Genomic DNA, 12,261 nt, shown 5'->3' with positions numbered 1-12,261 from the left:
AACTAACTCTTGTAGCCCAGGCTGGCCTCGAACTCACAGAGATCTGCCTGCCTCTGCCTCCCATGTGCTGGGATTAAAGGTGTGCACTGCCACCACCCGGCTGTTTCATGTTTTTTTAAAAGCTTTTTTAGAATAACTTTAATAAAAATGAAGAGAGGCAGGTGGATCTTTGTGAGTTCGAGGCCAGCCTAGTCTACAGTGTGAGTTCAAGGACAGCTAGGGCTGTTATACAGGGAAACCCTGTCTCAAAAAACATAGATAGATAGATAGATAGATAGATAGATAGATAGATAGATAGATAGATAGATAAAAATGAAAAGCAAGACAACAAGCCTTAGCTGAGCCTAGTGGTACGCACTTGTAATCCTAGGTCTTGGGAGACTGAGAGAGGGAGGGTAGTGAGTTTGAATTCAGCCTGGGTCTAGTGGACCCCCATCTCCATCTCAAAAAACTCCAAACAAGAAAGCCTGGTAGCCTGCTCCTCTGGAGGGCCTCCCCAGCTCTGGGTGGCCTTGGCGTGGAGCCTTATTCTAAATCTATGCCTCAACACGCTCCGCTTATCTTCCAACCTGGCCTAGGTGCAGCGGAACTGCTGTCTGACCCTTTGCAACTTCAGCATCCCCGAGGAACTGGAGTTCCAGTACCGCCGGGTGAATGAGCTTCTGCTTAGCATCCTGAGCCCCACCCGGCAGGACGAGTCCATCCAGCGCATTGCTGTGCACCTGTGTAATGCCCTGGTCTGTCAGGTGGACAATGACCACAAGGAAGCTGTGGGCAAGATGGGATTTGTCGTGGTACGTGTGCTTGTCTGCCCTTGTCAGCTGTCCTCTGTGAGCAAGGCCTCAGGAGACCTGGACTGGGGGTAGGAGGGGGAGGGGAGACCCTGGGTGGGGTGGAAGTGATGATTGCTAAGGATTGAGCGCAGGGTCTGGCTTGCGCTAGGCAAGTGCCCAGCCCTTTGAAGACTTTCTTCCTTCCCCTTTGCCTATTTTTAGTCATGTGTGTCAGTGGGAGCTAGTAGAGGCCAGAATTGTTTGACCCATTTGGAGCTGGAGTTACAGGTTATAAATGGAAGTTTCTGTCCCACCCGGTCCCACAGCCATACAGTCCTAAATAAACACACTGAGGCTTATATTAATTATAAACTGTTTGGCCTATTAGCTCAGGCTTGTTATTAACTAGATCTTACAACTTAACCCATAATTCTTGTCTCTGTTTAGCCACGTAGCTTGGTACCTTTTCTCAGCAAGGCATTCTCATCTTACTTGCTCTGCGTCTGACTGGTGACTGAATCTCTGCCTTTCCTCTTTCCAGAATTCTCCTAGTCTGGTTGTCCCACCTATACTTTCTGCCTGACTACTGGCCCATAGCATTTTGTTAAACCAGTATGAGTGACAGATCTTTATGGTATACAAAAGCATTATCCCACAGCAGTAGGTGGACATAGCAGTCTCAATGGGGCCTCTGCAAGAGTACTGTGCTCTCCTGACCACAGAGCCATCTCTGCAGAAGAGTTGTTTGTTTTATTTGGAGACAAGGTCTTTGTGTAGTCCTGGCTGGCCTGGAACTTGATATGTAGACCAAGCTGGTCTCAAACTCAGAAAGATCCACCTACCTCCCCCTGAGTGCTGGTACTAAAGGCATGTACCACCATGACCACTTCAGACAAATTTTGTTTTGTTTTATTTTTCAAGACAGGGTATCTCTGTGTAGCCCTGTGTCTTAGAACTTGCTCTATAAACCAGGATGGCTTCGAACTCACAGAGATCTGCCTGCCTCTGCCTTCCAAGTGCTAGGGCTGGGATTAAAGGCCTGTACCACCATGCCCAGCAATCAGAAGAATTTCTTTTTTGTGTGTGTGTGTGTGTTTTTTTTTATACTAAACAGTTTTTTTTTAACTTTATTTAATGTGCATTGGTGTTTTGCCTGAGTGTATGTTTATGTTAGGATGTCAGATCCCCTGGAACTGGAGTTACAGACAGTTGTGAGCTGCCATGTGGGCACTGGGAATTGAACCTGGGTCCTCTGGAAGGCCAGATAGTGCTTTTATCTGCTGAATCATCTCTCCAGCCCCCGAGAAGAATTTCTTAATGTGACTGTTGCTTATGATTGTGTGGCCTCTGTCTTTAAACTGCTTCCTCTAGTTCCATGCAGTAATCCCTGTGGAAAAGACCAGGGTTGGCCCTTCCATCACTGTGCTTTCCTAGCCTAGTCTGAAGAAATTTTTAGCCTAGCACAGAATAGGATAAATATGGAAGGAAAGGAAAAGGCAGGAACTAGATGGATTCATTGCCATCCTCACTTATCCCTGGGGACGTGCAGGGGAGGGCTGGGTATATGCTTGACTGCCTTCAAACAGCCTCCACAAAAGTCTGTAGCAAGCCGGGCGGTGGTGGCGCACACCTTTAATCCCAGCACTCGGGAGGCAGAGGCAGGCGGATCTCTGTGAGTTCGAGACCAGCCTGGTCTACAAGAGCTAGTTCCAGGACAGGCTCCAAAAACCACAGAGAAACCCTGTCTTGAAAAACCAAAAAAAAAAAAAAAAAAAAGTCTGTAGCATTGGGCACTGTCAGGCTGTGTCACCTGGAGCAGCCAGTGACTCCCTCTGCTGAGCTCCCTGACTGTGGGAGCCCTGGCCTCAGGCAGCCTGTCTCCTCTGCCCACAGACCATGTTGAAGCTGATCCAGAAGAAGCTGCTGGACAAGACGGTAAGGAGAGCCTCACATACTTTGCCTCATCCCAGAGGTGTCTATGCCAGGGATGGCCATGTGTCCTCAGGAGGACACAGCTGAGCTGCACCCTCCCTCCCTGCAGTGTGACCAGGTCATGGAGTTCTCCTGGAGTGCCCTGTGGAACATCACAGATGAGACACCCGACAACTGCGAGATGTTCCTCAGCTTCAACGGCATGAAGCTCTTTCTTGACTGCCTCAAGGTAGGAGCCAGGCTGCCACCACCCCACAGGCTGCCACCACCCCACAGGCTGCCACCACCCCACAGGCTGCCACCACCCCACAGGCTGCCACCGCCCCACAGGCTGCCACCGCCCCACAGGCTGCCACCACCCCACAGGCTGCCACCGCCCCACAGGCTGCCACCGCCCCACAGGCTGCCACCGCCCCACAGGCTGCCACCACCCCACAGGCTGCCACCGCCCCACAGGCTGCCACCGCCCCACAGGCTGCCACCACCCCACAGGCTGCCACCCCCCACAGGCTGCCACCACCCCACAGGCTGCCACCACCCCACAGGCCCACAGGCTGCCACCGCCCCACAGGCTGCCACCACCCCACAGGCTGCCACCACCCCACAGGCTGCCACCACCCCACAGGCTGCCCCTACCCCGCAGGCTGCCACCACCCCACAGGCCCACAGGCTGCCACCGCCCACAGGCTGCCACCACCCCACAGGCTGCCACCACCCCACAGGCTGCCACCACCCCACAGGCTGCCACCACCCCACAGGCCCACAGGCTGCCACCCCCCACAGGCTGCCACCACCCCACAGGCTGCCACCACCCCACAGGCTGCCACCACCCCACAGGCTGCCACCACCCCACAGGCTGCCACCCCCCACAGGCTGCCACCACCCCACAGGCTGCCACCACCCCACAGGCTGCCACCACCCCACAGGCTGCCACCACCCCACAGGCTGCCACCGCCCCACAGGCTGCCACCGCCCCACAGGCTGCCACCACCCCACAGGCTGCCACCACCCCACAGGCTGCCACCACCCCACAGGCTGCCACCCCCCACAGGCTGCCACCACCCCACAGGCTGCCACCACCCCACAGGCCCACAGGCTGCCACCGCCCCACAGGCTGCCACCCCCCACAGGCTGCCACCACCCCACAGGCTGCCACCGCCCACAGGCTGCCACCGCCCACAGGCTGCCACCACCCCACAGGCTGCCACCCCCCACAGGCTGCCACCACCCCACAGGCTGCCACCCCCCACAGGCTGCCACCACCCCACAGGCCCACAGGCTGCCACCGCCCCACAGGCTGCCACCACCCCACAGGCTGCCACCACCCCACAGGCTGCCCCTCTACCCCACAGGCTGCCACTACCCCGCAGGCTGCCCCTTCACCGGCTCTATCCTATGCAAGCTTCCCATGGACACACGTGGCATGAGAATCTCAGGGCCACACATACACACAGTGTTTGCCGCTAAGAAAAGTGTCAGGGGACCCCCCACCCCAGCCTTGCCACCAAGCTGGGCCTCCTGAGATCCCTTCTGCCAGGAAGCCCAGCCTGTGTTCACAGCAGTCTGCTCTGACTACCCACAGACCATTCCCTTCCCACTGGATACAGTTCTGCCCAGAGGGTAGTAGGTCTCTCTTTCCTGCTTTAGCGTCCAAGGGGCTCCCCAAAGGACTATTCCAAGCTGTGGCAAATGGAGCCCCACTTGTCCCACAGGTCTTGGGAGCACTGGGAAGTTGGGGTCAGCCTACTGTACCTGTCCTGTGTCTAGAAGGCCGATCAGACAGGTGCCCACAAAGCCTTGAGGGCAACAGTAGCAGACATTAAATGGTTGACTAGGAAGGCCTTGCCGGCTCTCGTTGCCCAGGAGTTCCCAGAGAAGCAGGAGCTGCACCGGAACATGCTGGGACTCTTGGGGAATGTGGCGGAGGTGAAGGAGCTGCGGCCTCAGCTGATGACCTCTCAGTTCATCAGCGTCTTCAGGTGGGTGCTGCCTCAGCCGCCAGGACGCTCAGAATACAGTAGTGTGTGTTCCAGGTTTGTGGTTGGTACTGCTTTCTATCTAGTATGTGGCTTTTGTTTCCAGTTGATTTTGTTTTAATTTTGTGTGTGAAGGGATGGGTATGTACCCATGAGGCCAGAGGCTTTGGGTTTTCCTGGAGTTGCAGGGTATGGCAGATGCAAGCCTCCATGTGTGCTGGGAACCTAATTCCAGTCTCTGAAAAAACAGTTTGTGCTTTGAGCCACTGAGCCATTTCTTAAGCCCCTAGTGCTTTCTTACTCTTTCAGCCTGCCACAGATGACAGTAATCCAGTCATATCCAGTGTGGAAGGACTCTGAATACCAGGTGGCTAGATGTGGTTTCACAAGCTTATAGTCCCAGCACATGGTGTCGAAGCAGGAATCTTAAAGACATAGCAAGTTCCAGGCCAGCCTGAACTGCATGAGATCCTGACTCAGAAACAATCAGAAGCCTTGTCTTCACAGCTGAGCCCCAGTAGTACACTCCTGCAATCCTAGGGTCAGGAGGCTCAACCAACAGTCACAGTAATCGCGCCTCTGGCATCGTGAGTCTCGGTTATCATCCTTGATTTACATGATGCATTTTCCCTTTTTCCTCCTGGTAGCAACCTGCTGGAAAGCAAGGCTGATGGCATTGAGGTTTCTTACAATGCTTGTGGTGTCCTGTCCCACATCATGTACGATGGGCCTGAGGCCTGGGGTGTCTGTGAGCCCCAGAGGGCCGAGGTGGAAGAGCGTATGTGGGCAGCCATCCAGAGCTGGGACATCAACTCCCGGAGGAATATCAACTACAGGTTTGAGATGGGAAGGTACACACCATGAAGAGTCAGAAGCTGCTTGTCCCAGCATGCTGTGATCAGAGCTTTCCGCCCTGCTCCTGTCCTCCAAAAGCATCCAGTGTGTGATGGGCACATTTCCCACTTACTAACACCTGTGTGTATCCAAGGCCTGTGTTCTATGCATGCTCGATACAGAACTAAACCCACACCAAAACACAAGTCACCTGTCATCCTGACCCCATCAGGCTGACTCAGTTCTTACTGTACTGTGAGTGGATTGCTGTCCCCAGTTAATCCCCTTCTTCCTGCTGTGCTGTGTGTGCAGCTGGTCATTCATTGAATACCCCTTTGAAAGGGTGTGAAGCTGTGGGGCTTTTCTCACGCCCCAGTCCCTGGGAGACAGGATGCTAGCCCTCCCTGTCCCATGTCCTTGTGTGTCGTCCCCCTCCCCCGCCCAAGTTCCCGTTCACCCCAGGCCACGGGCCTGCTCCCACGTTGTGCCTCTACCCTGCACACAAAGAGTGGGTGTCGGCAGGCCATCTCTCTGCTGGAAGGTGGAGAGGTCCTCCAGGTAAGTGAGTCCCGGGACCCCCTGAGGTTTTGCTGATCTGATTTTTTGATTTGGGGGCTGGAACTTCAGCCTGGCCTAGAGTCACTGTAAGTGATTCCCCTTGCCTCTCTCTCTGGGGTTGCTGAGACCCCCAGATATCTGCTCTTTTCCTCCACTCTGACCTTCTCCAGAGTAAGCTCCTGGGCGGAGCCCGAGCAGGGCCCCTGGCATCCCACAGGCTTGCCCATGTGGGACCCTGCAGGGAGAACTCAGGGAGGAGAAAAGGCTCACATCTCCCTGTCTCGGTTCACATCCTTCTTGTCTTGGTGGTCTTGGTCTCCGTCCAGGTCTGGGGGTGGGGGGTAACAGCAATCTCTCTTTCTTTCCAGGTCCTTTGAGCCCATTCTCCGCCTCCTTCCTCAGGGCATCTCTCCAGTCAGCCAGCACTGGGCCACCTGGGCCCTATACAATCTTGTGTCTGTCTACCGTGAGTGCCTCCCCTCCCTTAGTTCAGACACTCAGCAGAGCACAGCATGTCCACAGGGAGCTGGCATGCAGGAGGGGACACATAGAGTTACTGCTGGCCTTGTGTCTCAGAGCAGTCCTGGGCACTTTGGCATTAGTGACATGCTGGTGTGATGCTAACCCCACTGTGCCACTAGAAGCGTCCCAGCCTGCACCAGTGTGCCTCTCCTCACACTTCCTACCCCAGCTGTGAGTGAGTTTTCCAGTCTCTGTCACCTGCGTTCCCAGCCTGGGTTGTTACACAGTACCTGGGGGTATCTTACTAATGATATCAGAAATGCAAGCTGCTGCCCAGGGTATTCCAGTTCCAGAATTCCCTGGGAACCTGTGTCATCCTACAAACCTCTCAGGGGGGTATCATCCTTGTGATGCCCCTCTGAGGCCTGTGCTTGGGATGGTATTTTCTTAATTTATTTGTTAGGACAAACTCTAGGGAAACTAACAACTTTGGACCACAATAGGGAAGTGACTTTCCCAAGGGCTTGCCCCATTTCCCCGTCCAGGTGGGCCCAGGAGGCCGGGGCGGACATGGCTTGTCCCTGCCCAGCGGTGTCCTTTGTAGAGCAGTCTGGGTGGTATCTTGGGCACAGACCTGTAGAAGGCCACCCATCCTCAGCTACCTGCTCCTGCTTTGTAGCTGACAAATACTGCCCCCTGCTGATCAAAGAAGGTGGGATGCCCCTGCTGAGGGGCTTGATGAAGATGGCCACTGCCCGACAGGAAACCAAGGAGATGGCCCGGTAAGAAACAAATTTTGTATTCCTGGCTGGGTACCTTGATTTGGATGGCAAGGGCACAGTGGGAATGGCCAGAGTTCCCAGGAGCCACTCAGGGTTGATGTGGAGTGGACAAGAGTCTGACCACCAGCAGAGCTCTTCAGCTCTCAGCGGCTCAGTTGGCTTCCTGTGACTCCCACCGGAGCCCTCCTTGTTGCTCAGCGCCAGCAAGAGCTCCGCATTATTTTGACCACAGTTGTTCCAATGAGAAAGGACTCTGTGCTGAGGCATATTCTAGAGGCCGCGTGCACAGTGCTAGTTTCTCTGAACGCGACTATGAAGGCGAAAGTCCCCAGGGGGAAAAGTGCCCTTCGATGGGCTAGAATGAAGCTCAGGGGTACAGCACGTGCTTAGCGTCCATAGCACATACACATGTGTGCTTGTGCACGCACATCCATCCGTACCTACACACACACACGCGCGCACACAAATTACCAGTGTGAGGGGTGGGGTATGCCAGAGTCCTCACTGAACTTCTGTGGCCGTGGGATTCTTTGTTGAGTTCAAGCATAAGCTCTAATGTGGACACAAGAATACACACGTAACATGTTAGTATCAGTTGGATTGGCTTCCTCTTCCCGATCTGTTCTAGTTGGGAGGGTAGTCCTTTATCATAATTCTGAGTACAGTGTAGCCTGAGGCTCAGCCCCCACCCTCAGAATATGCCCTTCTGGATAGGGGCACCAGCTGGCTCTGCCATTCATTATTTTTGGTGAAGGCACTGTTTCAGTACTAACTGGCGGAATAGTCCTCCAGCTCAGTTTCGGGAGTCTCCTGGAAAGTGTTAGAACAGAATGGGCCTCACCTGCAGATTTTTTACCAGCGGGCCTGGGGCTGACCATGTTAAACAAGGATCTAGGACTTGCCAGGCACTAGGTGGGGCTAATCAGCCCTCTAGGCACCTGGGACCTGAGATGTGTCTGAGCCAGCAGGGCCTTCTGGCACCAAGGAAAGAATGGCCTTGGGCATTCCTATCTCAAAAGGCCTTGATGCACCCTCTTAGCAAATTCAGGCTGCAGTGAACCCCCAAACCTGCAGGCAAACAGTGCAGGATCAAAGGCAACGACACCAGCAATGGGTGGCAGTTTTCTAAGGGAGCAGGGTAACTGGGACACTAAGGCCTGGAGCCAGCATGGCTGCCTGTGCAGATCTCCAGTACGGTGCGTGTTTGGGATCCCCTAGTGGACTTCTGCCGAGAGAGTGGGCGGGGCTGCAGGGAAAGTGGCGGAGAGAGCAGCAGGTTTGGAAGCTCAGGCCTGGCTGCTTGTAGGACAGTGGCGTGTGCATGACCACAGGCACTATTTCCCAGCTCTCTCAGTCACCATCCAATGCTTTCCCCTGTTGTGTCCAGCAAGGTGATTGATCACTGCAGTAACTTTAGAGAGGAGAACATGGACACGTCCAGATAGAGGCCTCCACCCATGGCCACACAGCCTGGACTACAGGACCGGAGGAAGCGCTGGAGTCCAGTGGGCAGGTCCCTTGCAGAGCCTCCCACTGGATGAAGAGACAGTGAGGACTTTTGCACAGCTGACGCTTTTCCTTAATGGTAGTGAGATATATATTATATATATATTATTTTTTTTTTTTTGGTTAGGAAGTGTGAAGTTTTGTGTGTATGACTTCTCCTAAGTCTCCGCAGCTCCTTGCCACCCTCAGCCCGCCTCCAAGCTTTCATTGCTTCCATGTTCACTCCTGCCCCAGCCAGGCTTGCCTCAAATGCTGTGATTGTCCAGTCCCTTCCCAGTGAGCTCAGACCCTGGCCTGGCTTCTGTCTGTTGTGGGAGGAGCTGGCCTTACCAGGCTGCTCAGCATCCCTGGTGTCTGCCTGAGTGCCCTGTCTGGGCTCCCAGGTGAAGTTGAGTGAAGTTGATGGGGTTTGGGGATTAAGACCAGCTCTGCTGAGTCTTGCAGAAGCCTTGGTGCTCCAGGCTGTGAGCCATGGGGGTCAGAGAGGAAGCTGTTCCCAGGCCTCAGGCTAAGCAGCTCCTGTCCAGAGAACCCTGGAGAAGCAGGGCTGTGTTGGCCCCCTGCTTTCTGGTCAGGCCTGCCTGTGGCCATGCTGCTATGGAGACTTCTCACGTCTCCCTCAGGCCCCAGCCCCAAGATGCTCAGAACTCAGGGGCAATTCCAGTGCCCCTTCTGCCAAACATGCCCCAGCCCACCCCAGCTCTGGTAGCTGGCACTTTCCAGGACCAGGGTCTTGCTTCTTTTTCTGTAGCCCTCATCTGCCCACAGCACCCCAGTGCCCAAGTATTCCCACCAGCAGAGCTGAGCCCACCCCCTGCCCAGAAGGTAGAAGGCAGGAGGTCCCTACTCCAGCCCTTCACAGTGGCAGCGGACAGCCGCCTACAGACCAGCACTGGGCCATTCTCTGTCCCTCCAGCCCACTCAGGCTGTCCCTGAGAAGCTGCTGTGTTGTGTGACAGGCCGCGCTCCAGGTGTCTCCTGCACCCTCCCACTGTATCTCAGCATTGCTTCTCGTTGACACAGGATTGCTGAGGAGGCCTGTGCTCACAGGGAGCACAGCTCACCTGGGAGACAGCTCTTGCTGTGACTTATTCTGCCTTCTCGCTTCTCTAGGCCTGTTCTTTGATTTTTCTGGCCTGGCATGTCTGCCTCCAGGCAGAAGTGGCCCGGCTGTTCCCAAAACTCAGGGAGAGGTAACTGACCTCTCCTGAGGAGACTGTCTCCCCAGCCAGGCTAGAGGGCTTAACCACGTGCTTCTCCCACGCAGCACTTGGGCAACCCCAGCCCCTCCTTTCCACCCCAGCCCTTCTGGCAGCAGCCAGACCATGAGCAGAGTTCATAGCCCATTGCTTACCACCTGGGGTCTGCGTAAATGTCTGTACTTTGGGGTGTCACAGAAATACATTTTTGTGCAAAGTGCAGAAGAGTGGTCTCTTTTTTTTTTCAGAGGAAATTGGGGGATACTGGTCTGGGGGTGGGTGATCAGGAAGGGTAGTAGGGGTCTCCCAGGAAGATCCTGGAGGGCAAGTGGTTTTGCTGTAGGTTTATGTGCCTGCAGGCTGTAGACAGGGGTCACACTGAGGTGAGTATCTGTGACATTCTTTCCACATCTGTGCCTAGACACTGAGGTCATGGCTGGTCACTAGACTGGTAGTAACTCTGCCGGGAGCATAGTCTGCTGGGAGGGACACACGGTAAATATAGCCACATCACTCTGCAGTAAAGATAGGAAAGGAGCCCCCTGCTACTGCTGGGAATGGTGGAAGTGGCTCAGAAAGTCTGGTGGCTGCTAGGCAGCATTACATGACTGCCCGATGAGGGAAGAGAGGGAGGAGTCAGCAAAGGGTCCTCCACGTAAGGCTAAGCTGAACCTGGTGGGAAAGTGGAGCCTGCTAGGGCTAGCAGCTCTGACAACAGGCCTTGCCATGACAGACTGGAAGAGTTCCATGGGGAGCGGTCCTGTAAACAGCTGGAACAGACCTGAAATGACCAGCCCGTGGGACAGCTGGGTCCTGGTGTGACGGAGTAGTTGAGGTTCTCCAGACCATGCGAAGGGTGTAGGCAGGAGTGCCGGGGTCACATTTAACAGTCTGGGAGCCAGCCTGCTGTCTGCACCCTTCTAAGTGGAGCAGAGGTCTCCTCTTCCTCTTCAGCAGAGCCCATACCAGGCTCTTCCCCGGGTGAGCCCACAAAAAGAGCTGCACACTCCGTGGTTTGCCCTTGAACTTGGAGAGGGTCAGCCAAGTGTGTCAGCCAAGTCCTGGAGGGATTAGGCGTGGCTGTCAAGGCCTGCTGAAGCCTCCCGTCTCTGCACACCCTGTGCTGGGTTTGCCTGTGTGCACTCCACGTCCTCATAGTCCTTAGAACAATCCACAGAACCTGGACTCAAAAGGTGAGGTGCCTTCTTACACCCCAAGTTATCACAGCAAAGGAGGGGCGCAGGCTCCCTAGTACAGTACACGCTCCTAGCCCAGGTGCCTGCTGCTCCCTGTGTCTAGAACACTGCCTCCTGCTCAGCCCATCACAGTGCCTGGCTCCACTGGCTCCCGTGGGAACGTGAACACCACATCAGGACTGTGCCGAGGCTCCACACACAGCACCCAACGTCCAGGACTCTTTTTAGATTCATTTTAGTTACTTCATAAGAGTGTACGCTACTTGTGTGTGGTGCCCATGGTGGCCAGAAGATGGCAACAGCTCATAGCTGTGTGGCATGGGTGCTGAGAGCCAAAGTAGTGAGCATTGGCCCCTCAGCCATGTCTCCAGCCTGCCCATCCAGGGCTCTTACTAAAAACTTACTGGCTGAGCCAGACATGTGGCTCAGCAGGAAAGGGAGCTTGCCTCCCAGGCTTTGCCATGGGTCCATTCTCAGGACCCACACAGTGAAAGATGATATCAGATGCCTGCAACCCAACCTCTCCCACCCCAAAACAAATAAATACCCTTAATCTTTGTTGTTGTTTTTCAAGACAGGGTTTCTTTGTGTAGCCCTGACTGTCCTGGAACTCTCTCTGTAGACCAGGCTGGTCTCTCTCCACCAGTCTCTGCCTTAGGATGCTGAGATTAAAGGCGTGGCCACCACCACTGGGTTACCTTTTTTTTCCCCCCAAGATGGGGTCTCCCTGTGTAGTTTTTGACCTGCCTGAAATTGTGTAGACTAGGTTGCACCCGCTTAATGCTGGGACTAAAGGCGTGGCCACCACGCCCAGTTGCAGTGTGGGTCTTGCATAGGGCTAGAGTTTGGTTTTCAGCACGCAGATGGTGCTTATAGCCATCCAGAGGATCTGATACCCTCCTATGACCTCTGCAGACAACGGGCACACACATGGTGCACAGATATACATCCAGGCAAAACATTCACACACACACAAAAAAAATAGTCACCAGGCTCTAAGCCTGATGACCTGATTTCAGTCCCTGTAACCCACATGGCAGAAG

At 54.8% G+C, this 12,261-nt stretch overlaps 1 protein-coding gene across 8 annotated transcripts in view; it reads left to right on the top strand.

Moving 5' to 3' along the window:
• Positions 1-10,247, top strand: part of Zer1 (zyg-11 related cell cycle regulator) — a 39,463-nt gene extending 29,216 nt beyond the window's left edge. For 4 of the 8 annotated variants that reach the window (XM_075985680.1, XM_075985682.1, XM_075985681.1 and 1 more), the window contains 8 exons: positions 579-794; positions 2,667-2,708; positions 2,815-2,934; positions 4,569-4,684; positions 5,329-5,532; positions 6,442-6,539; positions 7,215-7,317; positions 8,705-10,247. In XM_075985680.1, coding sequence (XP_075841795.1) covers positions 579-794; positions 2,667-2,708; positions 2,815-2,934; positions 4,569-4,684; positions 5,329-5,532; positions 6,442-6,539; positions 7,215-7,317; positions 8,705-8,762 — 957 coding nt within the window. In that variant the 3' untranslated portion in view covers positions 8,763-10,247. The remainder of the gene's footprint in view (positions 1-578; positions 795-2,666; positions 2,709-2,814; positions 2,935-4,568; positions 4,685-5,328; positions 5,533-6,441; positions 6,540-7,214; positions 7,318-8,704) is intronic. The other 4 variants (XM_075985686.1, XM_075985685.1, XM_075985684.1 and 1 more) reach the window with 1 other exon arrangement.
• The last annotated feature ends 2,014 nt before the right edge of the window (positions 10,248-12,261 follow it).

The sequence above is a fragment of the Microtus pennsylvanicus genome, chromosome 9 (assembly GCF_037038515.1).
Source record: "Microtus pennsylvanicus isolate mMicPen1 chromosome 9, mMicPen1.hap1, whole genome shotgun sequence".
Lineage (NCBI taxonomy): Eukaryota > Metazoa > Chordata > Mammalia > Rodentia > Cricetidae > Microtus > Microtus pennsylvanicus.
The sequence above is the reverse complement of the archived record's forward strand: the minus strand, read 5'-3'. Positions and strand labels throughout refer to the sequence as shown.